Here is a 27,630-nt window from a genome sequence, read left to right as displayed (position 1 = left end):
TAATGTTATTGAATTCGTGCTATGCACGAGTTATCCCTAACTAGTAGTTCAATAACCAAGAAACCACAATAAAAATTTCACCACATGCCATTGTGTCTTTCCCCCCTTTTGTGATGCATGCTATTGTTCAGTTGGCCTATATTTTTTCTTTACTTCCCCATAGCCTAGAGGGTGTTTGGATTGGCTTTTAAAAAATAGCTTATAGCTAACAACTTGTTTGGATGGTTGTTATTTATTGTATTGTACTGTATTCTAAAACAATATTTGTTTTGATTGTTTATTTAAAATTGATTGTATTGTACTGTTAAATTTATTGTTCTGGAACAACAAAAAATCTCATTATATGAAACAATCGATTTGATGTGGTGGGATTGTTTCCTATTTTTCTTTCCAGTTATGCCTTTACTTTTTACTCCATTATACCACTTTACCCTTTATTTTCTTCTTCTTCTTCTTCTTTTTTTTTTTTAAAAAAAAATTAACTTCAAATCTCCAACCTATTAACCAACTTTCTCTTCGTCCATCTTTTCCGGAATTGGTTCGTGCCATTTTTTTCGTCCAGATCTCCTTTCATTTTCTTGTCTTTTTCCATCATTATATATTTTTTTCTTTTGTTGCTAATAATAGTTAACCTTTTTCTTCAGTTTTTTCTATTGTTTTCAAGCTACATAATTAGTGATAAATTAGTAGAATTTTTTTTACATAAATTATTTTTTAGAATAATTCTAGATAAATTTAACATTTAAAATAAATGAAATATTTAAATAAATTTATCGGTGACAATATAGTACAATACAATCACACCAAACAACAAAAATAATATTAAACAATGGCAAATTATATACTCTATCCAAACTATACATTATAAAACGATGTTTAACAATGATCCAAACAGAGTGTAAAGTCAAAAACCATAAGTTAGTAATATCCAACTTTTGGCTTTTGACTAATTTTTGTACCTTTCATGCCTAAATATAAGTATTTCTAAGTACTTTTTATCATTACGAAACACTACAAAAACTAAAAAAGTAATTAAAAGCCAATAAACACTTAAAATAAGTCAATTCAAATCCCCTCCTAATTTTTATTCTTCCGAAGCCCCGAACAAGGTATACTAGTACATTACACAGGTTAGTGTCCGAGAAGATCGTCTCCTCCTAATTAATGAATTCTTTCGCAACATATTGTATTTTCACCAATATTCACCTCCTCGTATATTTCATTCATAAAGTTTAATTTCATTATCGAATTTTAGGCATATCCATCCTCAAATCGAGAAAAACAAAACAAGCAGCATGAGGACGACACGGAGGCCGATCCACGCCGTGTCGACATGGGTCCGCCGGCAACCGCCAAAGGTAAAGGCTTTTCTGGCGGTCGTCACCGGCATGGCGGCGCTTGTTCTCCTACGTGCCATCGTTCACGATCACGATAACCTCTTCGTTGCCGCTGAGGCTGTTCATTCCATTGGAATCTCAGTTCTCATCTATAAGCTCATGAAAGAGAAAACTTGTGCCGGTAATTAAATTCCTTCCTCCCTTTATTTACGAATTGTGTAATTGTCAAAAGATTGCTTCGTTTGCCTGAATTTAGAAAGATCTAACTTTTTTGGTTGAGCTGTTGATGAACTCTAGGGTTTTGTTTGTTGATTTGAATTAGAAATTGAAGTAATCTAGAGGTCTGTTGCTTCATAGTTTGGATAACAGATCGTCACTAGGTGCAATTTCAGATTAACGGTTTTTTTTATTTTTTAAAATGGATTTGAAGAGGGGGATGGTGTTTGGGGGGGGGGGGGGTTGATTTTGTTGATCTATAATATGTTATGAATGAAATGAAGGGTAGCCTCGAGGTACGGTAAAGTTGTTACCTTGGCCGTCACTGGTTCTGAGTTGTGAAATCAGTCATTGCGTTTTGCGTACATAATACCCTTTGGGTGATTGTGTGATCCTTCTTGGGTCGGGCTGCCATTATTGAATGCGACTGATGAAATTTATGATGCAACAGTTTTCTAGGAGGAATATTAAGCAGTGTGACACAGACCTATGTTAACTTGCTAGGGTTTTTTCCTTTTCTTTACAAACATTAGTCATAAGGAGTATCTTCAGATATGTAAAACAGTCCTTTTCTCATGGCTAACAATTTTTAATCAGAGAGGTGACAGGTGAATAAGAGCTAAAGCACGTGCTTGGTTTTTTGGAGCTCGTGCTGGTTATGGTTTCTCTGAGGACTAATAAACATGACTTAAACTATTTTATGCGCATGCTTAAAGTTCTTGAAAAAAAAATGTTAATTGGAAACAAGTAAAAATATGAGACTGTAGAAGTGAAAGGCAGACTGGAGATAGTTTAACATTGAACCTTTTGGTATTAGTTTACTGCTTTCCACATTTTTATGGGATTTGTTAAATTTGGTTTTAAGTTTTTCTTTTCATCTTCCTCTTTCTTCCTTAGATGCATGCAATAGGAATCTTTTTCTCGATTTTAGATGTGGAAAATGAAACATTTATTTTGGGAGCTATGCCTTTTATTTCTGTGTCAATTCTTTGCCTCAGTTTTTTCTAACTGCATATTCCATAAGCAACAATAGTAATTTATAACTTTGTCGTATATTGTTGCAGGGCTTTCACTCAAATCGCAGGAGCTCACTGCTATGTTTTTGGCTGTTAGACTGTATTGCAGTTTTGTCATGGAATATGATATCCACACTTTACTTGATTTAGCTACATTGGCTACGACCTTGTGGGTTATTTATATGATCCGTTTTAAGCTTAAATCAAGTTACATGGAGGACAAAGACAATTTTTTAATCTATTACGTGGTAAGTCACAAACACCTTATGCATGCATACCTTTTCTCAATTTTCTTGTTAAGTTGTACTTAGTTGTGTCATTGGGGCTAGTTTCTAATTTGGCATCTTCCTCTCAAAGAAAGATACAATTCTCACCAGGAACTGCTAGAGTGCTAGTGTTGAAAACTCCAGTTTTACAGATATAAACAAAGAAAGATCTCGACAAATAACAAGTTTTTGATGTGGATAAAATCTGACATACAACTTACTCATCCAGTCATGCAATTCAAAAGTATAAGTTTAGTATGCACAACTAACAGTATCATGCTCTTGGTCTGATCACCTGCCATGCTATTTCCAAAAAATGATTTAGTGTCTTTTGTTTTCGCCATACAAAAGTAGATTCTGGTTCACTCTACAACAACAACAACAACAACAACCCAGTGTAATCCCACAAGTGGGGTCTGGGGAGGGTAATATGTACGCAGACCTTACCTCTACCCCGAGGGGCAGAGAGGCTGTTTCCAGGAGACCCTCGGCTCAAAGAGGCAACAAGAAACACTATATTAGTACTATCAATAGACTCATAATAAAACACCATAAAATCCATAACATAACATAAATACCATAAAAACAAAGTAACAGCAATATAAGAGATATAGGAAATACGAGAATATGTAAGATATTAATACACAGAAGATAAAGCCCATCATCAGTAGTTGATCAATAGTATCCTAAGACTAATTCCTAACTGGCTAGTCTCACTCTAGTGCGCTGTAAAAAGACATCACAAATTTCCCCTAACCTACAACCTTAATGCTCGATCTCCACAATTCCTGTTTAGGGCCATGTCCTCAGTAACCCTAAGTCGCGCCATATCCTGCCTGATCACCTCTCCCCAATACTTCTTAGGTCTCCCTCTACCTCTCCTTGTACCCACCACCGCCAGTCGTTCACACCTTCTCACCGGTGCATCAGTGTTCCTCCTCTGAATGTGCCCGAACCATCTGAGTCTTGCTTCCCGCATCTTGTCCTCCATGGGGGGCACACCCACCTTCTCTCGAATATCTTCATTTCTAATCTTATCCTTCCTTGTATGCCCGCACATCCACCTCAACATCCTCATCTATGCAACTTTCATCCTCTGGATGTGTGAGATCTTCACCGGCCAACACTCGGTCCCATACAACATAGCAGGCCTAACCACTGCCCTATAAAATTTACCTTTCAGTAACAGAGGCACTTTCTTGTCACACAGGACTCCCGTCGCTAACCTCCATTTCATCCACCCCACCCCTATACGGTGTGTGACATCCTCGTCGATCTCCCCGGACCCCTGAATAAACGACCCCAGGTACCTGAAGCTACCCCTCTTAGGGATGACTTGAGAATCAAGCCTCACTTCCACTCCCGCTTCCGTCGGCTCTGCCCCAAATTTGCACTCAAGGTATTCCGTCTTCGTCCTGCTCAACCTGAAACCTTTGGACTCAAGGGTATGTCTCCAAACCTCTAACCTCTCGCTGACGCCGCGTCGTGTCTCGTCGATTAGGACTATGTCATCAGCAAATAGCATGCACCATGGCACCTCCCCCTGAATATGATGCGTTATAGCATCCATCACCAGGGCAAATAGGAAAGGGCTGAACGCAGACCCTTGGTGCAACCCCGTAATAACCGGAAAATAATCTGAATCGCCTCCTGTTGTCCTAACCCGAGTCTTAGCTCCATCATACATGTCCTTAATCGCCCTAATGTAGGCAACTGGGACCCCTTTAGCCTCTAAGCATCTCCATAAGACCTCCCTAGGAACTCTGTCGTACGCTTTCTCTAGATCGATAAACACCATGTGGAGATCCTTCTTCTTATCCCTGTATTGTTCCACCATCCTCCTAATAAGGTGGATAGTTTCTGTGGTAGATCGCCCCGGCATGAACCCGAACTGGTTGTCTGAAATAGACACCGTCCTTCGACTTTCTGGTTCACTCTGATGTTCGATTTTTATTTTTTTATTTTTTTTTATTTTTTTTAATTAAGAAGTCGCTGGCGATTTTTGCACTACTTTGTCATATTTAGCAATTAGCTCATTATATGAAAATGATATTAAGTTATAGATGCAAGGTTATTTTGCTCTGAATATTTTATTCTACTCACTCCTCTGCACTGTTTTTCGATATGAATTGGTTGCTGGAAAACGACAGGATAGTTATTGAAAACTGTAGAATGCCAAAGTCTAAAAGGATTACCAGGACGTGGGCACTGTCTCTTTTATGCTATTCTCCTTGTACATGTACTGTCCCAACTCTCAAGTAATGAAGGATAACATTTAGATGTGTCTTTAAACTTTCTGACAAATCAAAGGTTGACGTTTTAAGAGTTGTTTGACCCACTTTCTATTTTATCAGAAAAATGTGTAAGTATTAACTTTTACATATTTTGAGTTTAGTAATATTTGGCACTCTTTCTGTCTATTCAAAATTAATGTAATTTATAGGAATCCACTATTGTTATAATAACAAAGCTATACTATGTTTTCATCTAAACACTCCGGGATATAATAAAAAGATTTTGCTCATTTTAACATCATAATTGCATATAGTGTGGATCCGACGATATTTTCATATCAGATGTGATTAATTTCAACATAATGTGCATTCACTCTCAATATATTTGACATATATGAAGCAAAGAACTAGCTCACATTAGGTCCTTGCTTAGGCAAGATACACTTAAGCATGAATATATGTCAAAACTTATTTGTATTAAGTTATCCGGATCGGTATCTTTTAGGGGTCTTAAGATAATGAAAATTGTTCAACTAATTTGATTAGACGTGAAGATTAGAGGAAAAAAGAATTTTATTGTATCTATTGGAAGAAAAAAAGAAATATGAACTCTGTTGTCTTATTATCATATTTAATGTCAAATTTGTACTTAAAATGGTTCTCAGTGTTTGGAATTCGTGTGAAGAAACAATCTATTGAAATATTTTAGTCAATTGGGTGTATCTCAAGTTACAGATAGCATAGCCCCCTCCTAGTAACCTCTGCTCCCACAACAGAAGAAGGTAAAGGCAAAAATGAACGGGCTGATCATCTTCTTATAACTTCTCCTTCTATTCTATTTATTTATTACTTTCAGTACGGCAATTAAAATTCAGTAATAAAGCACCTTTGTTAGTAATATAAGAGTAACCAAAAGTTCAAAACACAGTTCTTCCTTCAGGAGCCTAAGAACTAAAACACATTCAGTTGTTACCAGCTGCAGTGCTCTATTTACTATCTAATTTAGTCATCCACTTCATAAATTTATTAATCTTATGTCTCTTTTGATAGATGAAAGCTAAAGGGTTTATTGAACTCACACTCAAACCTCAACTGCTATCCAATGTTGATATTTGATACCAGCATATCTTCTAATCTCCCTGCCCCATTTTTATGGTATTCTTCTATTTATTGAAGTTTCGACACTATTCCACCAAAAATCTTATTTTATATACAACTTTTGTAATTTATAAGATTCAGACTTCAAACTTTGATGCCATGTTTTTCAAATAATAATTTTTCTTCCACTATTACTTGTATAACACACAAGTCAAATTTGAAAGCTATTCAGTGTCCAATCAAATGGTGTAAAATAAAGTGGCATTGAGGGAGTACAACCTATTTTCTAGTAAGCATTTCGAAGTAGTAATTTATTCATGGATTATTTTGTCAGCTTAGCAATGCCATGTTAGTGAAGTGACCATAGACTTCTATCTTGCGATGGCTATAGAAGCTACCCTTCAGACCAATATATCTCTGGCATTGGGTATTATGAATCGTTTTGCAAATAATTTTCTGCGGACTCTGAGAGGAGTCTGTGTGGCTTTCAGTTTTATCTTCATTTCAAGATTGTAAATTGTCTGATAATATTCATTCAAGCACTGGTTTCATTACGTCTCCTTGTTTTTGTATTAATTTTGTTTGCACGACTCTTGTAATGCCACTCTCTGCAGAGTTTTTTCTATTTTCTTTTGAGAAGAACACATATATCCTTTTTTTTTTTCAATTTTCTTCAGGTGATCCCTTGTGCTGCATTAGCTTTATTAATTCATCCATCTACATCACATCTCTTCGTTAATAGAGTCTTCTGGGCTTTCTGTGTTTACTTGGAGGCAGTTTCTGTGCTACCTCAACTTCGTGTCATGCAAAACACTAAGGTATAGTTGCATGTAATTATTTATGAAATGCAGATCTCCACCCTCCCCCCCCCCCCCAACCCCCGTCAGTATTTTTGTGTTGCGGAACTAGAATCAACTGCCTTTGACAAGTCCTTTGATGTTTTGTATACAGATAGTTGAACCATTCACAGCTCATTATGTATTTGCATTGGGTGTTGCAAGGTTCTTAAGCTGTGCTCACTGGGTTCTCCAGGTTTGATTTGCAAACTCTCAGTTCGTGAATTATTTGGATATCAAAACTTGTCAGATAACTTTATTTGAATGTCATTCATATTTCCTGGATGGAGCTGCATTTTATGATTTTACCCAGCATGGTTTGCTCTGAAGAAAATTAACTAGCTGATATGATACTCTAATTTTATATATATATTTTAAATTAACTGCCTAATTGGCTTAGCTTAGGGGTACTGTATGGAACATATTTAGTTAAGCAGGCATAGAATTGCATTGTTATCATACCGAGTTCTCACTATGTTGTGTGGAATTCATTAAGAATGTTCAATTATTTTTCAATTGGTTGATCAAGATGTTTGATGTATGATAATTTGTCAATGCGGGAATATGTATTGGTTGGTCATATATTCACATGGTAGGATCTTGTTGGCATTATAAACTTTGCTATTACTATTTAAGGAGTATTTAAGTTCTCTTATAGCCTGTTTGGCCAAGCTGGAGAAATCAGCTTATTTTGAGAAGTGCTTTTGAAAAAAGTATTTTTTGAGAGAATCAGTTTGTGTTTGGCTAATCACTCTGAAAAGCACTTTTGAGAAATAATTTGTGTTTGGCCAAGCTTTTTAGAAAGTGTTTTTAAGTGTCAAATTACGAATAAGGACATGAATAGATTTACTTAATAATTAATATTATAAGTAAATAAATAATATCAAAATTTTGTTATTACATGCAATAATTAAAAAAATAATTCATTTTATTTAAGTAAAATATGAAAATAAAATTAAAAAGTACTTAATTCTTTTAATATAAGTTAAATATATTAAAATTCCTTCAACAAATATAAAAGCATTCACCCCTAAAGTCACTATATATTAGAAAGTTTCCTAAAATAAGAAGAAATATTTATAAATTAATATCCTAAGTATTAGGTTTAAGAGTTATTTTGGTATATATTATATTTTGTTAAGGGTATTTTAGGTAAGAAGAAAAGCCAAAACTGTTTCTGCTTTTGGAAAGAAGCTATTTTTTTCTACTTCTCTGAAACTGCTTCTGCTTCTTCCCAAAAACACTTTTTTCCCAAATAAGTTTGGTCAAACACCTCTAATTAATTAGAGGAAGAAAAAAATACTTTTGAGAAGCTTGGCCAAACAGGCTATTAGTCTCACAGATTCATTTGTACACCCATGCTATACAGCTGTGATAACCTTCTGATTTCTTCTTGGCTTTGTGTCAGGTCTTGGACAGTCGCGGTCATCTGCTGGTTGCATTGGGTCATGGTCTATGGCCTTCAATGGTTCTTATATCCGAAATTGTTCAAACCTTTATCTTAGCAGACTTCTGTTACTACTATGTTAAAAGGTTGAAAATGCTCTGCATGTCAATTTGTTTCTTATCCTCTGGATTTCCTCCTTATTTGCTTTTCACAAAGCTGTATTGACTATAACATCTCGCACATTTTAAATTTATTGCAGTGTTTTCGGTGGACAGCTGGTCATGCGCCTTCCTTCTGGAGTAGTGTAACTGATGATTGTGCTAGTCATGGACAGAAATTTCACATACGTTTGTTGCCTCCTTTTGCTTATCTTTGGTCTCTCTACTAGGTCAAAATCTGGTCTAGGGCTCTCCAGGCGTAAAATCAAGAGTGCGGTGGTCTGTGAAGTTAGTATTATCTAAAATATTTTCTGGTAATCCTAGATTATACTTTACTTTTTTAGCAGTTAGCATTGTCCTAAAATTAAGCAGTTGATTTTCTCTCAATGCTAGATTACTTTACTTTGTTAGCACAGTTAGCACTAACATCATATGGCTTTCAGATATGTACTCATTTTTGTACTTATGTACCACAATGAATGATTAATGATTCTGATTCCGACACAATTGTCTCTGCTTGTTGGACAACTGGATGTACCCCACCCCTCCTCCCTTTCCCTTTCCGGATGGTCGTATTGCAAGGGGCTAAGAGTTTGTACCTTCCAGTCATGGAGGCTTTCATTTGTACGAACTCGTGACACAATTTTTCTGAATGGATATGCAACAATGGATCTACCACTCACTCCACCACAAAGATAATGTAACTTTCATTTCTATTGGCCCCTCAGGCAATCATCTGCTTTTGTTGAAAATGAGAGGTATATCTGCTTTTAGGTCTTCTGGATTCTTGGTCCTTTATTTTTGTTTTTTTTCCTGTTTTGATGAGTTGGTCTCCCCATGCTTCAATTATTTCACCGGTTATTTGTTATTTCCACCAGCACAGTAATTCTGCTTATTATGGCTAAAGGCATGTGAGAATAAATCACTGTCTTTGTTTGTAACTTTGGTTTCGCACAGTTTTCCACATTTCATTGACTGCTAGGCGGGCCTCGCACTTCATTTTATTGTAAACGTTCGGGAGTGTTTGGTTGGTATTTTTAGCATATCAGAAGTTTGAAATAATCCTTTTTTGTTTAAAATTTCCAGCTGTCTCTCTTGAAATATATCTTGTCCTTCTTTGTTTAAAATAATCCTTGAGGTGGAACAATTGGGTTCCTCTCACTGGTCACTTGATTCAAGGTTAAGTTTGGTATTCCCACCATTGCATTTGCACGGTCAGAGTCAGAATTTGAAGTTTATGGGGGTTCGGGAATCTAATTTGTTTAAGTTATAGGTTCTAAATTAATAAATTATATATATTCGATGAATTTTTTGAAGACAATACATGGCTTGAATAAAAGCTATTGGGTTTGACCGAACCAGTATGTTCTGCTCTAGCTCCGCCCTGGCCACGGTGCCTGCTTCTATGAACTGATAGTGTACACTTTGATACCATCGTCTAAGAAAAGTCATTGAAACAATTCTCGACTTAAATACACTATAGTAAGTATTTTCAATGAACTTGTTAGAATATCTAATAACAATCTTTCACTTAAATAATACTAAAGTAAAATGATGAACTTGTGAAGTTTCTTGAAATAATTGTAATCAGCTTCCCCGTTGGTGAAATGCCAAAAATAAAACAAACTGTTGTTTTACCACTCGTGGGCTAACACTTGAGTCAATTTCAAGTATTTTCCGAATATTCTTAAGTTTGTGCATGATTTTTTTTAACACGATAAGTATGTGCATGATTTGAAGATGAAAGTGATAGGAGTATTATTGACGTAAAAATCTCTTTCATTAATTTTTGTCTTTTTTTACTTTTTTGTTGCCTTCCAATGTTCTTATTAATCGTGCGTCTAGAAAGTTTCCAAGTGTCCAACATGTTTTTTTTTTTTTTACAAATCCAAGAGCTAAGATTTAAATATAATTTTTTGTGGTAATCCTTTTGGAAAAAGAGAGTTCCAGAATACAAATAGCTGTAGTGCAACAAGATGCTAGCTGTTGTCTTAACTCATTCAATAGTAATCACATTACACAACAAAAAAGGAAGTAGCATTCATGGTAGTAGTTGTTATAAGATGTTAACTTTTGACTTCCAAATCATGCTCTTATCTTTCCATTATGTATCTTTACAAGTTTTTTTAATTAATGGCCCAAACTCCTAAATATGATTATTTGATGCTTTGCTCAACTTCAACTACTGGTCCAAACGCGTTTTCTTAAAAAACAAGAACTTCTTTTGTGGGATCATATAGCTTTATTATTGGTGTTCTAATTAAGGATTAAGATGGATTCCCTATTTCGGTAATGAGGAGATTGATTGAACTTTAAACTGCACCTTACTTATTTGTCACTCTACTTGTTTTTTTATCTGTGTTAAATATAAAGGGAAACTTGACGTAATTGGTAAAGTTGTTACCATGTGACATGGAAGTTACGGGTTCAAGCCGTAGAAACAATCTCTTGCAGAATGCAGGATAAGGCTGCATACGATAGATCCTTATGGTCCGACCCTTTCCCTAACTCCGTGCATTGGACTACTTTTTTTTTTTTTTTGGTCTTATCGGTTTTAACACATTCATTAGATTCACTTATCCATTTATTAACTAGAACTGAGTTCTCTCAAGTTCAGCTAGAAGTATCCCTCCCGGAGGATTTAGAGGCGGAGTCAGAATTTTAACCTCATAATTTTTAAATTATACAATAACAACTTCAATTGTTAATAACTGAGTTCTAAATTTAATATTTGTATATATTTATTGAACTTTTTAACACAAATAAATTTTTTGAGCAAAAGTTATTGGTTCGTTCGAACCTGTAGTCAGGCTACTAGTTCCGCCCTTGGAAGGATTGGATAAATAATTGACTCCTAATATTACCTTTATCTGGAATTATGTATACGTTGCTGATATTTTTAAGAAAACATATACTTTTTGTAAATTCGTACTTATTATCACAAAAGAGTGTCATATACTATATTATTTGCGGTTATTCGTAAGAATCTTGAGTTCTTTAATTTTCTGGCAACGGATAATATAATTAAATAGAACTCAACTTGTTTTAATTAATTCATGTAATGAAACGTCTGAGACTTTATATGTTAGCTTTGTCCACCTACTACTGCAATTATACACACTTTGGGAAGTGTACTAATAATTCCAGACTCTCTCACCAGGCTGTTAAATTTTATTTCCTCGAAACAGTTTGTCATTTTATTTTATTTTTCAAATATACTCTTATTGTTCCAATTAGTAAGTAGCGTGTTAATTAAATGAGATATTTAAAAAGAGATGAAAAATAGTCTAGAGACAAATATTTTTATGATTAAAGTTATTAAATATAATTAATAAAGGGTTTGCAAAAAATTTCAAAGACCGGGGAGCAATTATATTCCTCCTCTATTTAATTAGTATACTAAAGCGTAGTTACCTACTACAATTAAGCTTTACGTACCTAAATTATTCGCATGCATGCTATTCCTCCACGTAGGGGTGGGCATAGATTGGACAAACCCGAAATCCAAACCAAAATTAGAATTTTTTGGATTTTTGGTTTCGATTTTCGGATTACGGATTAGATTTTGAATTTAATTTTTAAAATTTTTAGATTTCGGATTGGATATTGGATTTGGTGCTTCGGCTTTTTAGATATCTGAAAATCCAAAAATTTTATACTTTATATTTAGTCCTTTATCCATATGCTAATAATAATAAGTTCAATACCCTACCTATTATATATTATTCCATATATTCAATATTAATTACTAAGTTACTATCAGAATATTTTCTATTTGAACATAGTTTTACTATTGCTACTTTTTATCGGTCAAATTAATGTCTCTATTGCATTTCCTTGACAATAATTTCATTACTTGAATACTTTATTTGGATGATTACGGTGAGAATGAGGAACTTTTCAGGTAATTTAACATGAGTACTTCATTTGGATATTTATTTTTATCAAAAGAAGAAATATCTCAACTTATAAGGTCAAATCCGAAAATCCAAAATATGCAAATCTGATTAATCTGAAACCTAAATTAATAAATCCGATTCAATCTGAGCTTAATTGGATTAGATTTGAATTGTCATTTCTTCAATCCAAAAATCAAAAATTCAAACCGAAATTTTTATATCCAATCCGAAATGCTCGAACACCCACACCGAGCTCCGCGTACTTGCCTTTATTCCTTTTGCTTTAATTTATAATTATTTTGGTGTTTCTATTCTATTTGTCCTCAGATGAACCTACACACTTCTACTTGCCTATAAATATCCCATTGGTCTTCCTTCTCATCAAATCACACTAAAATATTAAGCTTTAAACAAATATCCATTACTTCCAATGGCGATTTCTAAAACTCTCTTTGTTTCATTAGTTCTCTGCTTGCTCCTCCTCGATGAAGTCCAATCCATTCAAACTGATCAAGTAGTAAGTATTTTTATCAAAACCTAATAATATCATATTTTGTTGATTTTCTATATTACGGGATAATTTAATAATCAAGAGGTCACAATTCGAATTGCAGTTTCATGAAGTCAAATTTCATCGACCTACACTATTTTATCCATATGAAAATACTAAATTTTTCTTGCTACGTAAGTAACTAAGTCTTACTTTCATAATTTCAAGTTTCATTCAGCTGATCAGGGGCGTATGTAGCGTATAGGTGACAGGTTCAACTGAACCCATAACTTTTAATGCGGAACAAAAATTTATGTGTAAAATCTACTATAATTTCAATAAATAATATATTTGAACTTATAACTTTAAAAATATAACGAGTTCAATGCTAAAGATCTTAAAAGCTGAACTCATAGGATTTAAATCTGGAATCCCGCTGACGATGTTTTTATTTTTGCAGACTAGCAATGCCATTTCTGAAGCCGCTTATTCCTACCCGAAAATTGGTATGCTATCCTTTATAACTTTAATTACTCTCTGATGTCATACAACATTTTGTCACCTTCTTTATACACACATGTTTTTTTTTGTTTTGTCGTGTATGTTCTGTCCTGTTTCTATTGGCTTTGTTAATTACCTATTGAAAAACCAAACTGTTCAAAGTTACATAAAACTGACAAAAGAAACTTTTTGTTTTATTTAATTCTGTAAAAGAATTTATCTTTTATTCATTGATCATGTGTAAATAAATTTCTTTTTACACTCTTAAAGCATGTAACCGGTTTTTAGCATGTCACTCGCCATCTTTTTCAAGTTACTATCTCAGACTTGATTATGCAAATATCGTATACCATCGTGTATTAATTTTTCTTCTTTTAATATATAAACCATTCTATCTTGTTTTGTTATAAGAAAGGATTCAACTTATACACATTAACAATGTATATTTTTGTACTTTCCGTTTTAAACCGGCTATAGTATGTTATTTGCATGTTATTGGATATCTTTACACCAAACAGCCGACTACAATCATTATTTACTTTTTTTCTAATAATATACATAGATTATATAACGAGTATACACAATTATACACATATAATACATAAATTATGCATATATTATACCTTCACTAGCTATTTTTAGTTTAAATTTTTGGATGAGCGGCTATTTGGGTTAAATCTTCATGTTATTGTAGGTCATTTTAACCGGATAATATAAAAATGTATACACTGTCAGTCAACAACAACAACAACAACCCAGTATAATCCCACTTAGTGGGGTCTGGGGAGGGTAGTGTGTACGCAGACCTTACCCCTACCCTGGGGTAGAGAGGTTGTTTCCAAATAGACCTTCGGCATCCTTCCCTCCAAGAACTTCTCACCTTGCTCTTGGATACATTGTCAGTCAGTATATAGTAATTACACTCTTTATTAATGAGCTTCTTTTGTGTGTGTGCGTGTGTAAAGATTGTGGGGGAGCATGTAAAGCAAGGTGCCGTTTATCATCAAGGCCAAGACTGTGTAAGAGAGCATGTGGAACTTGTTGTGCTAGATGCAACTGTGTTCCTCCTGGCACTTCTGGCAACACTGAAACTTGCCCTTGTTATGCAAATATGACTACTCACGGCAACAGACGCAAATGCCCTTAATTTATTTTATTAATCTTCTTTTTAAAATCCTCTGCTACTTACTGTTTTCTCAATATATTATATGGTCCTGTCCATATTGTATCAATAAACAAAATGTGGTAAATGTCTTTACTGTACTTCTTTTATTTTTTGTCTTTTCTTATTGAGGAATTGTGTCCTCTCCTCTTGGTGAGTTAATACATTTGTAATGCTTTGTATTCTTGTTTGTATTATATGAGATGTGGAATAAATGAAGTTTGTGTATAAGTTTTTGATATTCTTCTGTTTTAAGGAAGTTTCTTTTTCACATAAAACCATCCGAGCAGAGTACGTATAAATGTGGATATTTATTACTAATACATACTTCATCTTAAATTATATGTCAGGTTTCTATTTTACACGCCCCTTAAGAAAATATTGAATAGAAATGGTTTTTGATTATTTTACATTTATTTATGTCTTACTTCTTCCGGTCCACAATAAGTGACCAATTTGTCTTGGGCACACCCATTAAGGAAATATTAAATTCTAGACAAAAATAATTAGGATGGCTAAACTACCCTTAATTAAATGTTGTAGCATAATTAATGTGAGGAGTAAAAGACTTTTTAGGGATACGTACATAAGGGTAATTTTGAAAAAACAAATTGAATATTTTCTTGGTTATATAAATGAATATTTATTTTGGACCAAAATAAAAAGAAAAATTGGTCTATTTTTTTCTTATTTACGTCGTAAGATATAATCTCTCTTCATTTAATACTTACTCATAATTAAGGTATTTGTTGTCTTCAAGAACAATTATTATTAAGGGTAGAATAGGAAAAAAAATTAATTTACTCTTGAACTTCTAATGATAAATAATTTGAGACAACTATTATAATTTGAGAGAGAGGGAGTAATAAAAAGCTCAAAGGAATCCGTACACAGTCAAACCTTACTTTAATACTAATCTTAGCTTTAAATTGGAGTCTAATATATATTTGTTTTACGACGTAGTATTATCCATAAACAATTCATGAATGACAATCAAATTTAGATCAAAATATCATCCTTTTTGTCTAAGGAAAGACTTCATTCCTCTTAATCAAATTGTATTATGGACTAGCCAATAAACAAAATCTTCAACAATAAAACTATAAATTGAGTACTCTTTAACATATTCAAATGGTCATATTCCATTTTGCTTATTTTTTTTTGACAATCAAGAACTCAAACGGTGAGATTCTTTGTGAGAATACCCTCAAATGTGATACCAGGACCAAATGCAAGTATCAATCCCCAGTCAGAATGTTCTTGATTTTCTTTCTTTTTGCCTTTATTTTCCTCTAACATATACTCTAACACATAAACAATAGTATTACTACTTGCATTTCCATAATCAGCCAATGCTCTTCTGCTTGCACTCAATTTATCAGGAGATAATTCCAGCCTTTTTTCTAGCCTGTTTAAAATAGCAGGACCACCTGGATGAACTGCCCAAAATAGCTTGTTGTATTCTCTATTATTGTATCTTGTAATACTTATTAACTTGTCACAAAAATCCTCAATATTGTCTTCAATTATCTGTGGTAGTTCTCTTTCAAGCTTGAAACTAATTCCCTCTTCAGTAAGTCTGCGGAAAAATAAATTCGTGTTTTAGTAATCACCCCAACTTAAAACGGGTTGGATCTTGACTCTGTTCGTTGATTTGACTCAACAGGTTGAACCTGAAATAACTCATCAAACTTATGGGAAAAACCAAGGCAAAGTAGTGTAACTCGACAAGTCAAAATCTATATACTATACTACTATATTAAAAGCACGAAGGTCTTTAGCGAAATGTCGTTCGCCTTTTTTGTCCATTAAAAATAGATTCACACCAGACAAAATAGTTATTTATTTTCTTCCTAACAATAGTCATTTATTTAAAATTAGCTAAAAATGTGGTGATTAAATCCTTCCTTATTTGAAATATGTATTTTTGTATAATGATATTAATTGCACTAAATCTTCTTTTATAAATAAATTACTAATATCTAGGAGTTTGAAATCATTAATGAATTTGCCACTTCTATTCTCAAACAAAGAAAATTAAATGTTAAAGTCTTTATGAATGGGAAATAAAAAATTAGAGCATATTCCAAAAGTGGTGGCTATCCGCCTAAGTACATAATTCACCAAAGAAAATTTTTTCTTTTTCCAATGATTCCAACAAATAATTCAATAGTTTTTCATATATTGAGTTATTTGTATTAATTGATAAATCTTTGAAAAATTATGATAAAAGCACATGGAGTAAAAAATATCCATAATTTTAGAATTTATTTGTCCATACAAACAATAATATTTTTCAAAAGATATATTCAATGGATATTCTTTTTAAATTCATGTGAATCGATTGATCAAAACCCTTATGTAAAGTTGAACGAACTTGTAACCTTAAAAACAAGCACTCATTCTATAATATTTATGTAAAAAAAAATATAAATTCTAATAAATCATTATACTCAGTAATTCCATATTAAATTCTAGAAAAACTTAATTAATAAAAGAACACTTAATAATTGCACATCAACTTCAAATAATATATCTAAATTTCGAGGAGACAAAAATATTATTATTACATCCTTATTTTAACTTATGTAAATCAAGAATATTCTATTAATTAATCCAAAAATAAAGAAGAATAAATAGTGTAATCAGAGGCACCAAAAATAGAAGTCCAAAATCATCACCATTTATTTTGAATTTTATTAGAACAATAAATGGAGCTATATGCACATTATCATCATTTGCCCAAAATCATCATTTAAGTTTTTCCTAGTATTTTAAAGTTTAATTAATTAAATTTTGTGCATTAAATTCTTAATTATTTGAAATGTATATGAATTTTAATGTTAAATATCTTGTACAAATTCTTTTCTTACTTGAATTATGTAAACCATTATTTTATAACTCAAACATAGTTTTAATATAATACACACATTTTATATATATTATTTTAAACATATTTTACTCATTGAGATGGGGTACATGCGCAAAGCGCGTAACCTAAGACTAATACAGCCCAAACATACAAAATCAAATATAGAGATCCAGAATTAACTAGATATAGAGGAACTTAGGCTAATAATTTAAGAAAAATATGTTAGTTTTCAATTGTTCTTTGTTATTTTAATTTCAAAAGGCAGACTAATAGAAAAGGAAGGGAAATTGGGTCATATTAGATGGGTTTGGTTAGATTATGACTCGTAATTTGACCCATTGCGACTCAACTCATTTTGACCTAAACAACATTGGACAGGTTGACTCATGACCTTTTTATTAATTTGAGTCTAATTTTGACCCAACTCGCCCGTTCACCACATTTACCTGCCATCAATGATCTTTTCTGTGTCAGGCAAGAAATGCTGAATAGCAGTATGCAATTCAAAAAGAGGCCTTTCAATATCTTGAACCGGGTTCGAGCCAATTATCATAGCTCCAGCACCATCACCAAAAAGAGCCACTCCAACTAAATCATATGGCCTATCAACACTTGGTGGTTTGAACCCAATTATAGTAGTCTCAGAAGTAGCTAACAGGACTCTACTTCCTGGATTATTCTCAGCAATGTCCTTAGCAACGCGAAGACCCGCGACTCCACCAGAACAGCCAGCAAAATATAACATAACTCGTTTAGTTTCTGGGCTCAAACCAAGTCCTTTGGCTAAATAAAGATCGCCCCCTGGCAATCTAGCTTCACTTGATGAAACATATACTACGTGAGTAATGTCTGAAATTGGTCTGCCCCATTTGTTAATACAAGATTGTGAGGCTTCAATTGCCATTTCTGTAACTGCTGCATTACATATGTCTAGTCTTTGTTTTACTGTTGGAAGGCCTTCGACGGTTAGTTCTGGATACTTTTTTAGGATCTCTTCAGACATTACCACGTACCTTGTTTTTACTGTTGTTGTCTTGCCTGCAAACATTCCAATATAAAAGTTTTAAAAAAGGAAAAGAACCAGATAGTCCAATTTGTAAAAATCGGAGAATATTGCACTTACTAGTATACATTTTTTCTTAAATTTTCAACTATGTATAGGTAGGTTGAGCAAAGACAGTGAGTTTGTTTGTTAAGAAAATGGCTACCGGGCTTCACTCAACCTCAAAAGTCAGTTCATGAGATGGGGATTGCTCGATATGAGACAACACCCGTTCTTCCAACCTTGTGATATTTAACACCTCCCCCCAGCACTGGACATTTAATGTCCGTATAATATAACATGGGGGCTCAACATCGGTAAACCAAGCACCGGGATGAGTCTGGCTCAAGTGTCATGTTAAGAAAATGTTTGTTGAACCTAACTCAACCTCAAAAGTTAGCTCATGAAATGAGGATTACTCAAATTCATATAACGACAACAACTCATTCAACCAAATGGGGCACTTTACAGTGTCCTGGTTAGCTTACAACTCCGATTGTCTGTTCCTGATCAACATGACAATCTAGTTCGACGTTTACTGTTAAAAGGGTGAAAGAAAGTAAGAAAAGAGATTACATAGCCGAGTGAGCCTCTGCTTGAGTTCTGGATCGTCGCAGTTGGTGTTTTTGAAATAGCCATCAACCAAAAACTCTTGCATGACAAGCTGATGAGGGAAGGCTTTGCCCAGAGCCAGAATGGTAGCGTTTCCAGTGTTGGTCTTCTTCCCTCCTTCCATCTTCTCTAATCTCCCCATTACTCACTACTTGCCGTTGGATACCATGGTTACACAACTTTCTATTTATAACTCCTACCAAATAGTTTTTGTTATTAAATAAAGGTTTTTAGTTATATCATCACAATGTGGAGGGGCCTAAATATTTCTGTTTATGGAGTTCTTGGGATTAGTTGAAGAACAAGTATGTTCATGTTTTTGGCAAGTCTAAAAGTTTAATCTCGATTTAGTACTGTGAGATGTTGATAAGTGGTTGGTGGAATTCTGGTTTATTTCGACTGAATTCTGGTTGAGAAGCCTTAAAGCAGCACTATTGGAAAATATTTCTCTTATGTTTACGTTCATCTCTTTTTGTTAATAATAGCTGGCCCGCTCTTGAAAACCAAGAGTATTGTTTGGTTCACATACTGGTTAAGCACAGATTGCGATACATGAATTATTATGCGGTTAATAATCATATAAGGATCGTTACGCACTAATTGTGAGAGTAAAGTCAAGAATTATCTTCTAAACAAAATTAAACTCAAATTATTCAATTCGACAAATAGAGGTTTCCATTCAACACTGAACCTCAGGTTGCTGAACAGTAGTTCATGTGCTTCGCGGATTATTCGTTCTCAAAACACTAAACTTTTATAAGGATACCATAACCGCACAACCCTACTCCAACTAAAATAAAAATTCTTGATTAATTTTACAACAGTTTCAAAATAGCAGCTACCTTTAGAAACTAGCTGGAACAATATGAGGCTGATGCAATGCACACTAGAAGAATATTATGCAGTTCGAAGGAACATAACATTTCCACTGCCCAGAAATCTGAATGTTACCTAATGAGACCACCGATATTGGAAACCCAGTATTGTCCGTTTCCCGCTGAAGCACGTACGGGATGAAATAAGATTAAATCACAGTTCGGACAAGCATTTCCCACTGATGCAATCAACAACTAGGGTGGCAGTTTGATCAAGAGCAGCTGTTACTGCTGCCAGATTTTGCAGAAACTCCTCCGCTGTTGGTTTATCACCATCCACAATGTCGGTTACAGCTTTCAGAAAAATGACAGGAACTTTCAACAGATCTGCCACATAAGCTACGGCTGCTCCCTGAAACCCAAAAAAGAGAGAAATCCATGCCCTAACAATAAAAACCAAAGCTACAACGAATACCCAGTACAATTACAGTTTTCAAATATTACAGTTACCACATGGATTTGTTTTATTATTATAAGAAAAGTGAACCTTGAGATTTAAATTTCTTAGAAGACGAGTTTATGTGATCTATGCAGTATGTGGAGCTAGAGAATTTACTTACAACCCTTGGATCTTCTTCCTATTTTATTTTTTTCCGATAAGTTACTTACAACCCTTGGATCTTATATGCTAAAAATACGGACATCCTAGACAGAAAGAGCAGACACATATTAATGGGTCCGCATAACAATATTTGACATCCGCTAAATAGTTGGAACAAAACATACTGAACTTAAGACATTTAGACGGTTACCTCCATGTCTTTAACTGTTGCATCATTTGCAACAATAGATGCTTCATCCATTGGAGACATATCTAGAGAGTCACCAGTGGACAGTTTGCCAACCTGAAACGAGAACAGCCAAATTTCACGATAAATTAAACTTTAATGCTATTAAGATATGCCAAAGTAAATGTAATGACTTTGCAAGTACATGAGCACTATTAACGAGCCAGGAAAAAATCAGAAGTTAATAGTGGAAACAAGTGTAGACATGGAAATCAATAAATTGACAAAACAGCAAGTAGACAAAAGTCTTTCAAAGCTACAATAGTTCATCAATAAATTTCTTGAAGAAACCGTTTTTTAAAAATGAGAGAAATTTGGCACGTTCCATTTTCCCATGCCGATTTCATGAGCAGGCAAATCTGCCAATTAAAGATAGACATCACAGGATAAAAAGTTACCACATCTTAAGTTGGTAAGACTTGTCTAGCTGGTCTATATTCAAATGTTGTATTTGGAAGAAGATAGCAGGTAATGTGCAATACTGGCACAAAGTGGATTGCGGGAAGGTTTCATATTAATGAATCAAAATGGAGCAGAAAGGATATTAAGAATTCATATAATCAACCAAAATTACTTTGGAATTGAGACGTAGTGTGTTGATTTTGTAGCAAAATGCAACCACCATCCAGCTCGACAAAATGACAATCAAAGGACAATTTGAACCCACATAATTTTAGCTCAATGACAAAGCAGCCAAAGCCACACTCAAAAAGTACATCCACCAGCCGTAGACAAGGATAGATATCAAAGCATGCGAGCTATGAGCTATTAGATTTGATTCTTTCATATGCACAGGTGAACACTGTTTACCTTTAGGTTAAGCTCCTTCAGAAGATTGGGTGTAGCAAAAGCCTTCCGCGATCCAACTCCATATATATCAAATACCTGCAGGTGCACGAGTGCAGCCAACAACCTTTAGTTACTTGCTGATGATGTTACGAACAACACTATCCAAATCAGAAAGTAGGTGAATCATCTGTTGAGGTTTCCAATATAAAACAAGGAATTTCTTTCACTTGGCTATCAATCCACATCTCCTCTTCTCTTTTATTTCTTTTTCTTTTTTGGTTGATAAAATTATCAATCCCTATTTCCTTAGCACTGTTGAAGCACCAAGTCCAGTAAATATACAGGAAAAGACGTTAACAATAGAAGCTTAATCACAATAATAACGGGAATTGTGATCTCTTGTTAGAGGTATAGTAGCAAAGGCAAATATTTCGTCACCCTAGTGTCAATTTTGATGCTATTTCCTGCATTCCATATGTTTCTTTTGCACAACATACAGAATGCAAAAGCCCTGAAGCAAGTATGGGAAATGAACATTTTTTTGAGAAAGGAAAAAAAATTTGAGAAAGAGGATGGGAAATGAACATTACTGGAATTGGTATTCTTCTGTCATGGAAAGCAACTTCTGATGCAAGAAACACATCTCCTATTGAAGCACCTTTGGCCTGAAAATAACTAAACGTCAGTCAAAATTAACATATCAAAAGAATAACTTATACAGGGTTTGCTCAACATAGAGGAAAGGATAGGAAAAATATTTGACAAAAGATTTTGTAAATGTGTTCTTTCACATCTTTAAATGGACAAGCTGCAAATAGTTATCTTTGTGTAGTTTCTAAACATCTACATTTTACTGGGAAAAAAATGAATTGTCCTATTTTGCACAGACAATTAATCTCATCAGCGTTCGATAAGAGAGATAAGACAAATACATTGAGAAAGAGGGAGTATCAGGGAAATAGTAAGGGAGATTATTTTATAGGCACAAATCTTACCCCAAATGCACCTGCTGTGCCAGCATTTATGATGAGGTCTGGCTTTAATGCTTGGATAGAAGCATATGTCACAAGAGATGCAGAAACCGTGCCCACACCATCGACCCCTGTGTTAGACCACTCATAAGTTAGTTCTACAAATTTTAGGACACAACTAGATTTGATGCATACAAACTATTCGAGATATATGAAAACATACAAACGCGCAAATTAAAAACATCAAATTAATCAGAGCATCAGACACTTAATGGTCTCGGATAGTTTCTTCAAGCAAGAGGAAGGTTTCCACATCTCCTCTATTAGCTCTAAGAATTACTTTTCTAGTAGTAGAGATTTGGAAAAAATAAAGCCTTGTTCTTGGAAATGCAATTTTAGCTTTTGAAGAATAAAACTATCAAGTCTAGGCAAACATAAACTCAGTGGCTAGGCCATATGCGTCTCAAAGATGAATTTCCAGATCTTCACCAAAAATGTAGAAGCTACCATAACTCAGTGCAAAGACTATGCAGTTGGAATATCACCTTTAGAAGAAATTGCTAGGAGGTAAAAGGACAGATTTCATTACTGAAAATTCTGGAGCTAGGTGGCTGTGAAGCATGGAGATCTGATTATGTGGAAAGGTGCAAAAGACTTCTACAGTTATAGCATGGTACCAAAATATGGTCAATATAGGAAAGCAGATAAAATATGGACATGGCAGATTTTTGGAAGATTAGAACCCCCACAAAAGTATCCGTTTAGATAAGCATCAAAGTTCATAAAATAAAATCAGCAATGCAAAAAGTTTCAAGATGAAATTACCCTACCCAATGCTGGGTCTTTCCCAGGACAAACAATGTTAATGGCGAGACCCTTGTAATTACCATAGAACCGCACCCAAGGGACTCCCTTTGGGAACCTGCATTGTGTACGTCAGAAATTAGATCTAAGAAAAGACAGTAAAACAAACCACCAAACATGGTGAACATTTACTGCACAGATAATCACACTCTACAATTGAGTGTATGGAAAACATGGAGGTTCCTGGTCGGCATAATAACATACCTTTTCAAGAGACTAAAGATCCAAAAGTTCTCTTAGAAAATCTTGTTTCTAACAGGATATCATTTTTTTCCCAAATCAAATGAATCATCCTCAAATATTTCAAAGTTTGAATGAGTATTAATGCATACATAACGTATCTTAATCTTGCTATTTTGTTTAACATGCAACCGAATACCACATGATCCAACAGGAAAACACTTTTGCAACATTTCTATTGCCACTTTGCATAACATACTTTAAACCCTATACATAAATGCTACTCCCTCTGTCCAATAGCAAAATCTCTCGTAAGTAGAGCTCTTGCTTCCTCAAAAGATTGTGAAACCTTAAGACTCCAATTACCTAATTGACAAGCCTTACAAGTTCTTGCTGGTAAGAGCTCTAGCATCTAAAATATTTACCACCTCAAAAACTTGTCTAATAGTAACTACTACTACTTCATTTCTTCAGCTAGTTGGTTATCTTCACATTTAGTTGTTAATCTCAAAGGGAACACTCATCACTCTGTTTCTAAAGAAAAGGTCAATTTTTTTTAACTTTGATTACATATTTCAACATTGTTAAAGAATAATTTTAGCTATGAAATTGTGATTTATTAAAATATGTATATTATATTTTAAAAATGAACAAGTCATGTCCAAAATCACAATTTTTTTTGTTGAAAAGTAATGAGGACAAGTTACAACTAAAATTAGAAGTCTTAGAGTCCTCATACTCTTAATCTCAACATCCGCCAGGAATAATGAAAAGATAAGTGGAAAAGTGAAAAAAGAAAAACTCTAGCAACTTTTTACTTGTGATTCCGTACATAATTTATTCACCTTTTGAGTGAGTAAAAGCGATAAGAGGGGTTGCTCCACTTCCAACCAAGAGGTTGTGAGTTCGAGTCTCGCCAAGAGCAAAGCGGGAAGTTCTTGGAGGGAAGAATGTCGGGGGTCTATTTGGAAACAGCCTCTCTGCCTCAGCGTAGGGGTAAGGTCTGCGTACACACTATCCTACCCAAACCCCACTAAGTGGGATTATACTGGGTTGTTGTTATTGTTGTTGTTGAGTGAGTAAAAGCCTCAAAATAAGATAGAAGAGAACTTACACGGAATCGAGGTCCTCGGTGAGCTGAAACTTGTTTACAAGAGGTAACGCCTCCGTTTGCATAGCTGCCGATTCAAAGATTAATTTTTTTCATACCATCAACACGATTTTTTTTCTGACTATCAGATAAAATACTTACACATATAGAGCAAACAAAGAGAGTAGAAATTAAAAAGTACCGATGATGAAGACGATGGTGGAGATAGGGCGGTTATCGACGGCGGTGGACTCCTTGACTTCTGATGACTTTTCGCCGAGAGGAGGAGGAGGAGGAGCCATTTTTTTTCAATTTTTTTTCCTTATACTTCTTTACGAATATAAAGCTGAATTAAATCTACTCTTCGATTTCAACTTCTGCAATTGAGAAATTGAGAATCGAAGTTGTAACAGATACAACAGGCGTGATAGGCCATTATTAGAGTACTATAAACAGCACTGACTGGAAATGTGGGTTTAAGAGGACCCACATGTCCCACCGACCCATCCCAAGAACCAATAGAAATTGGACAAGTGGCTGACGATAATTTTCTCCGTCGACAATTTTTAGAGGAATCTTTTGAATGAAATTTTAACTATTTTGGAAAGGTGTGCAAAAGGTTGTACAGAGATAGAGTTTTTTTGCTAATACCGATATTTATTAAAAGTTAATAAAGACAAGTAACAGCGGTTTTACATAGGGGGCTGTTCTGGCGATATAAGTTTGGGAACAGTTATTATTGAAACGGCAAAGGATCAAATATGCTTTTTTTACTTTCAAATATTATTTATCTGTACCATTCATTATACTATTGGGTTATTCATACCTCTATTGTTATATTTTGGAACAAAAATATTCCTATTTTGGATAGTGTCACGTGGGAGCACCAGATTAAAATGACACATTCAAAATGGGGAAATTTTTGTTTCAAAGTATGATAGTAGGGGTATAAATAACCCAATAGTATGACGATAGGGGTATAAATAGCCAAATAGTATAACAAGGGGTACATGTAAATAATATTTGAAAGTAGAGGGATATAGTTAGCCATTTGCCGTTATTGAAAATAAGTAAAGCATAAAGTGGGGTTCTACATAATGTAGAGGATGACAACGTTGATGGCTTGCACAAGGAGCTAAAGTCATGTCATGCTTAGCAAGTAGATCCGCTTGGCTTCACGGTAAATATGTTGAAGCTTCGGATGTGCTAGCATTATCAGTAATGACTTGCATTCTAAAATAATAGGTAAGTAAAGATCAGTCCCTGCGTGCATGGCTCTTTACATTACCTGAGAATTCGTTTCTATCTGTAGTAGATATATGTGGAATTGTTCACCATTTTCAATCCTATCAACAAGGCTTGTAATTCTGATTCAAGTGCTGACGAGCACGAAATTATTGTGGAGAAACCACGAATCCTCCGGCATTGATTGTTTTTATATACTCCAGCAACACCATCTATCTTAGTGATGAGATTAAAACCACCGTCAACATTAAGTTTAAAAAAGGTGATGTGGACGGGTGCCATTTAATATATTCGAGGGTGGAAATGGGATGGGGAGTTGGAGATGGAGTGAGGCAATGAAATTCGATCACATGGAAGAGAATTTTTTTATGGAGACATGTATATGCAAGTTATTGAAGAGGTTATGATTTCGGTTAGTACAGATATGCCAAAGGATGAAAGGGGTAAGTAAAGTTTTTTGGAACTTCAATTCCTTGGTAGGTGAAAGACTGGTGAGTGTTGGTACAGTGCATTCTAAGCCAAGCAGTGAAGGAAATAACGTTAGTAGTGTTAATATTAAAGAATTTCAAATGGTATGAATGCACTCAAAGAAAAGATGATGGAGGGATTAAGGTATGTTCGCACAAGAGTGGCAGTGAGGATGGTTGAAGAACATTAATAGATGACAAATATGAAGCAGTAGGTAGCCGATTAAGAATGAGTAGCCAAAGAAAAGTTTTAATTCTATTGGGAATATGAAGGGTCCAAATCTATTTAGTATCAGACGGGTCGGCAGGAAGATTACAATGTGTGGCAAGATAAAGATGGTAAGCTGATTTAGCGAAGAAGGAGCTTGTAGAATTAGCAAGCCAACAATATGTATCAGGCCGTGGAAAAGTATGATTAAAGTACTCATTATGGATGAGAAAAGAGATATCTTCAGGTAGTTCAAAGGAAAGGGTATTGGTGTCCCAATTACCATTGGATTGAAGGTGATCCAGTATAAGGAATTGTTCATTAAGAGTTAAAGGACCATGAATAAGGCTACAAAGCGGGGAGTTATTGAATAGCCAAATATCATTTCAGATGTTAATAGAGGTTCTAGTGCCAATGTGCCACTTAATTGCTGGTGCAATAAAGGAAAGGTCTTTGTGGAGAATTTTTCAGGTAGAGAAATCTCGTGGACTTGGAAGGGGAATGGCGGCCAGGAGAGAGGTCAATTTGTACTTGGAGGCGATAATTCTGGTCCAAAGAGAATTGGATTTACGACCGAAATGGCAAGCCAACCCATCAATAAGGGATAAATTTTTGCCCTTGAATTTTTGAATGCCTATTAAATACATGATATGCAACATCGTATATATTTTTTTTTTTGTAGCTTGTCCGCTTGGTCAGTGAGAGATATTATTGTAGGGCCTTATGTTCAATGAGAGTTTATATTTACCTGGCCACTTGGTAAATGATAGTTTATATTTGTCTGACCACTTAGTCAGTGAGAGATACTATTACCTGATCTTATGGTCAGAGAGAGTTTATATTTGCCTAGCCTTGTGGTCAGTGAGAGTATATTGTTGTCTGGCCACTTGGTCAGCGAGAGTTTACATTTACCTGGCCTTACGTATGTGAGAGTTTATTATTACCTGGCCACTTGGTCAGTGAGAAATACATTGAGCCTTATATGTGGCCGGCTAGTAAGGGTGCTTATTGGGCAGATAAGGCGGAT

General features: G+C 34.5%; 4 protein-coding genes across 4 annotated transcripts; 2 read left to right on the top strand and 2 right to left on the bottom strand.

Annotated features, from left to right (window-relative positions):
* Positions 1-1,142: 1,142 nt before the first annotated feature.
* Positions 1,143-9,050, top strand: LOC107771715 (uncharacterized). Its single transcript, XM_075218194.1, has 6 exons — positions 1,143-1,518; positions 2,618-2,817; positions 6,845-6,985; positions 7,119-7,199; positions 8,412-8,536; positions 8,650-9,050. The coding sequence occupies exons 1-6, from the start codon at positions 1,296-1,298 to the stop codon at positions 8,696-8,698; spliced, it is 819 nt and encodes a 272-aa protein (XP_075074295.1). The 5' UTR covers positions 1,143-1,295; the 3' UTR covers positions 8,699-9,050.
* Positions 9,051-12,804: 3,754 nt separating this feature from the next.
* LOC107771705 (snakin-2) lies at positions 12,805-14,839 on the top strand. Its single transcript, XM_016591148.2, has 3 exons — positions 12,805-12,964; positions 13,398-13,443; positions 14,404-14,839. Exons 1-3 carry the CDS (start codon positions 12,878-12,880, stop codon positions 14,583-14,585), a joined length of 315 nt encoding a protein of 104 aa, XP_016446634.1. The 5' UTR covers positions 12,805-12,877; the 3' UTR covers positions 14,586-14,839.
* Positions 14,840-15,627: 788 nt separating this feature from the next.
* LOC107771719 (type III polyketide synthase B-like) lies at positions 15,628-19,342 on the bottom strand. Its single transcript, XM_016591162.2, has 3 exons — positions 19,091-19,342; positions 17,919-18,510; positions 15,628-16,179 (listed from the first exon to the last, which is right to left on the bottom strand). Exons 1-3 carry the CDS (start codon positions 19,266-19,268, stop codon positions 15,777-15,779), a joined length of 1,173 nt encoding a protein of 390 aa, XP_016446648.1. The 5' UTR covers positions 19,269-19,342; the 3' UTR covers positions 15,628-15,776.
* A 405-nt stretch (positions 19,343-19,747) lies between these two features.
* On the bottom strand, positions 19,748-25,127 carry LOC107771706 (5'-methylthioadenosine/S-adenosylhomocysteine nucleosidase). Its single transcript, XM_016591149.2, has 8 exons — positions 24,886-25,127; positions 24,708-24,771; positions 23,380-23,471; positions 22,574-22,680; positions 22,169-22,243; positions 21,600-21,674; positions 20,754-20,846; positions 19,748-20,353 (listed from the first exon to the last, which is right to left on the bottom strand). The coding sequence occupies exons 1-8, from the start codon at positions 24,983-24,985 to the stop codon at positions 20,156-20,158; spliced, it is 804 nt and encodes a 267-aa protein (XP_016446635.1). The 5' UTR covers positions 24,986-25,127; the 3' UTR covers positions 19,748-20,155.
* Between the last annotated feature and the right edge of the window lie 2,503 nt (positions 25,128-27,630).

The sequence above is a fragment of the Nicotiana tabacum genome, chromosome 7, assembly GCF_000715075.1.
Source record: "Nicotiana tabacum cultivar K326 chromosome 7, ASM71507v2, whole genome shotgun sequence".
In the NCBI taxonomy this organism is placed as follows: Eukaryota; Viridiplantae; Streptophyta; class Magnoliopsida; order Solanales; family Solanaceae; genus Nicotiana; species Nicotiana tabacum.
Note: the sequence above shows the minus strand (reverse complement) of the source record. Positions and strands in the feature narration are given on the sequence as shown.

What these genes read in the sequence shown, in the direction of transcription:
- LOC107771715 (XM_075218194.1), top strand. Translation starts at nt 1,296, where the DNA reads ATGAGGACGACACGGAGGCCGATCCACGCCGTGTCGACATGGGTCCGC. An exon ending in GTGCTCACTGGGTTCTCCAG is followed by an intron (nt 7,200 to 8,411) that starts GTTTGATTTGCA and finishes GCTTTGTGTCAG; the next exon opens with GTCTTGGACAGTCGCGGTCA. An exon ending in TGTTACTACTATGTTAAAAG is followed by an intron (nt 8,537 to 8,649) that starts GTTGAAAATGCT and finishes AATTTATTGCAG; the next exon opens with TGTTTTCGGTGGACAGCTGG.
- LOC107771705 (XM_016591148.2), top strand. Translation starts at nt 12,878, where the DNA reads ATGGCGATTTCTAAAACTCTCTTTGTTTCATTAGTTCTCTGCTTGCTC. An exon ending in CCATTCAAACTGATCAAGTA is followed by an intron (nt 12,965 to 13,397) that starts GTAAGTATTTTT and finishes TTATTTTTGCAG; the next exon opens with ACTAGCAATGCCATTTCTGA. An exon ending in TTATTCCTACCCGAAAATTG is followed by an intron (nt 13,444 to 14,403) that starts GTATGCTATCCT and finishes GCGTGTGTAAAG; the next exon opens with ATTGTGGGGGAGCATGTAAA.
- LOC107771719 (XM_016591162.2), bottom strand. Translation starts at nt 19,268, where the DNA reads ATGGGGAGATTAGAGAAGATGGAAGGAGGGAAGAAGACCAACACTGGA. An exon ending in GCAGAGGCTCACTCGGCTAT is followed by an intron (nt 18,511 to 19,090) that starts GTAATCTCTTTT and finishes GAATGTTTGCAG; the next exon opens with GCAAGACAACAACAGTAAAA. An exon ending in GAAAAGATCATTGATGGCAG is followed by an intron (nt 16,180 to 17,918) that starts GTAAATGTGGTG and finishes ATTTTTCCGCAG; the next exon opens with ACTTACTGAAGAGGGAATTA.
- LOC107771706 (XM_016591149.2), bottom strand. Translation starts at nt 24,985, where the DNA reads ATGGCTCCTCCTCCTCCTCCTCTCGGCGAAAAGTCATCAGAAGTCAAG. An exon ending in ACAGAAGAATACCAATTCCA is followed by an intron (nt 21,675 to 22,168) that starts GTAATGTTCATT and finishes GTGCACCTGCAG; the next exon opens with GTATTTGATATATATGGAGT. An exon ending in CAACAGTTAAAGACATGGAG is followed by an intron (nt 20,354 to 20,753) that starts GTAACCGTCTAA and finishes TTTGGGTTTCAG; the next exon opens with GGAGCAGCCGTAGCTTATGT.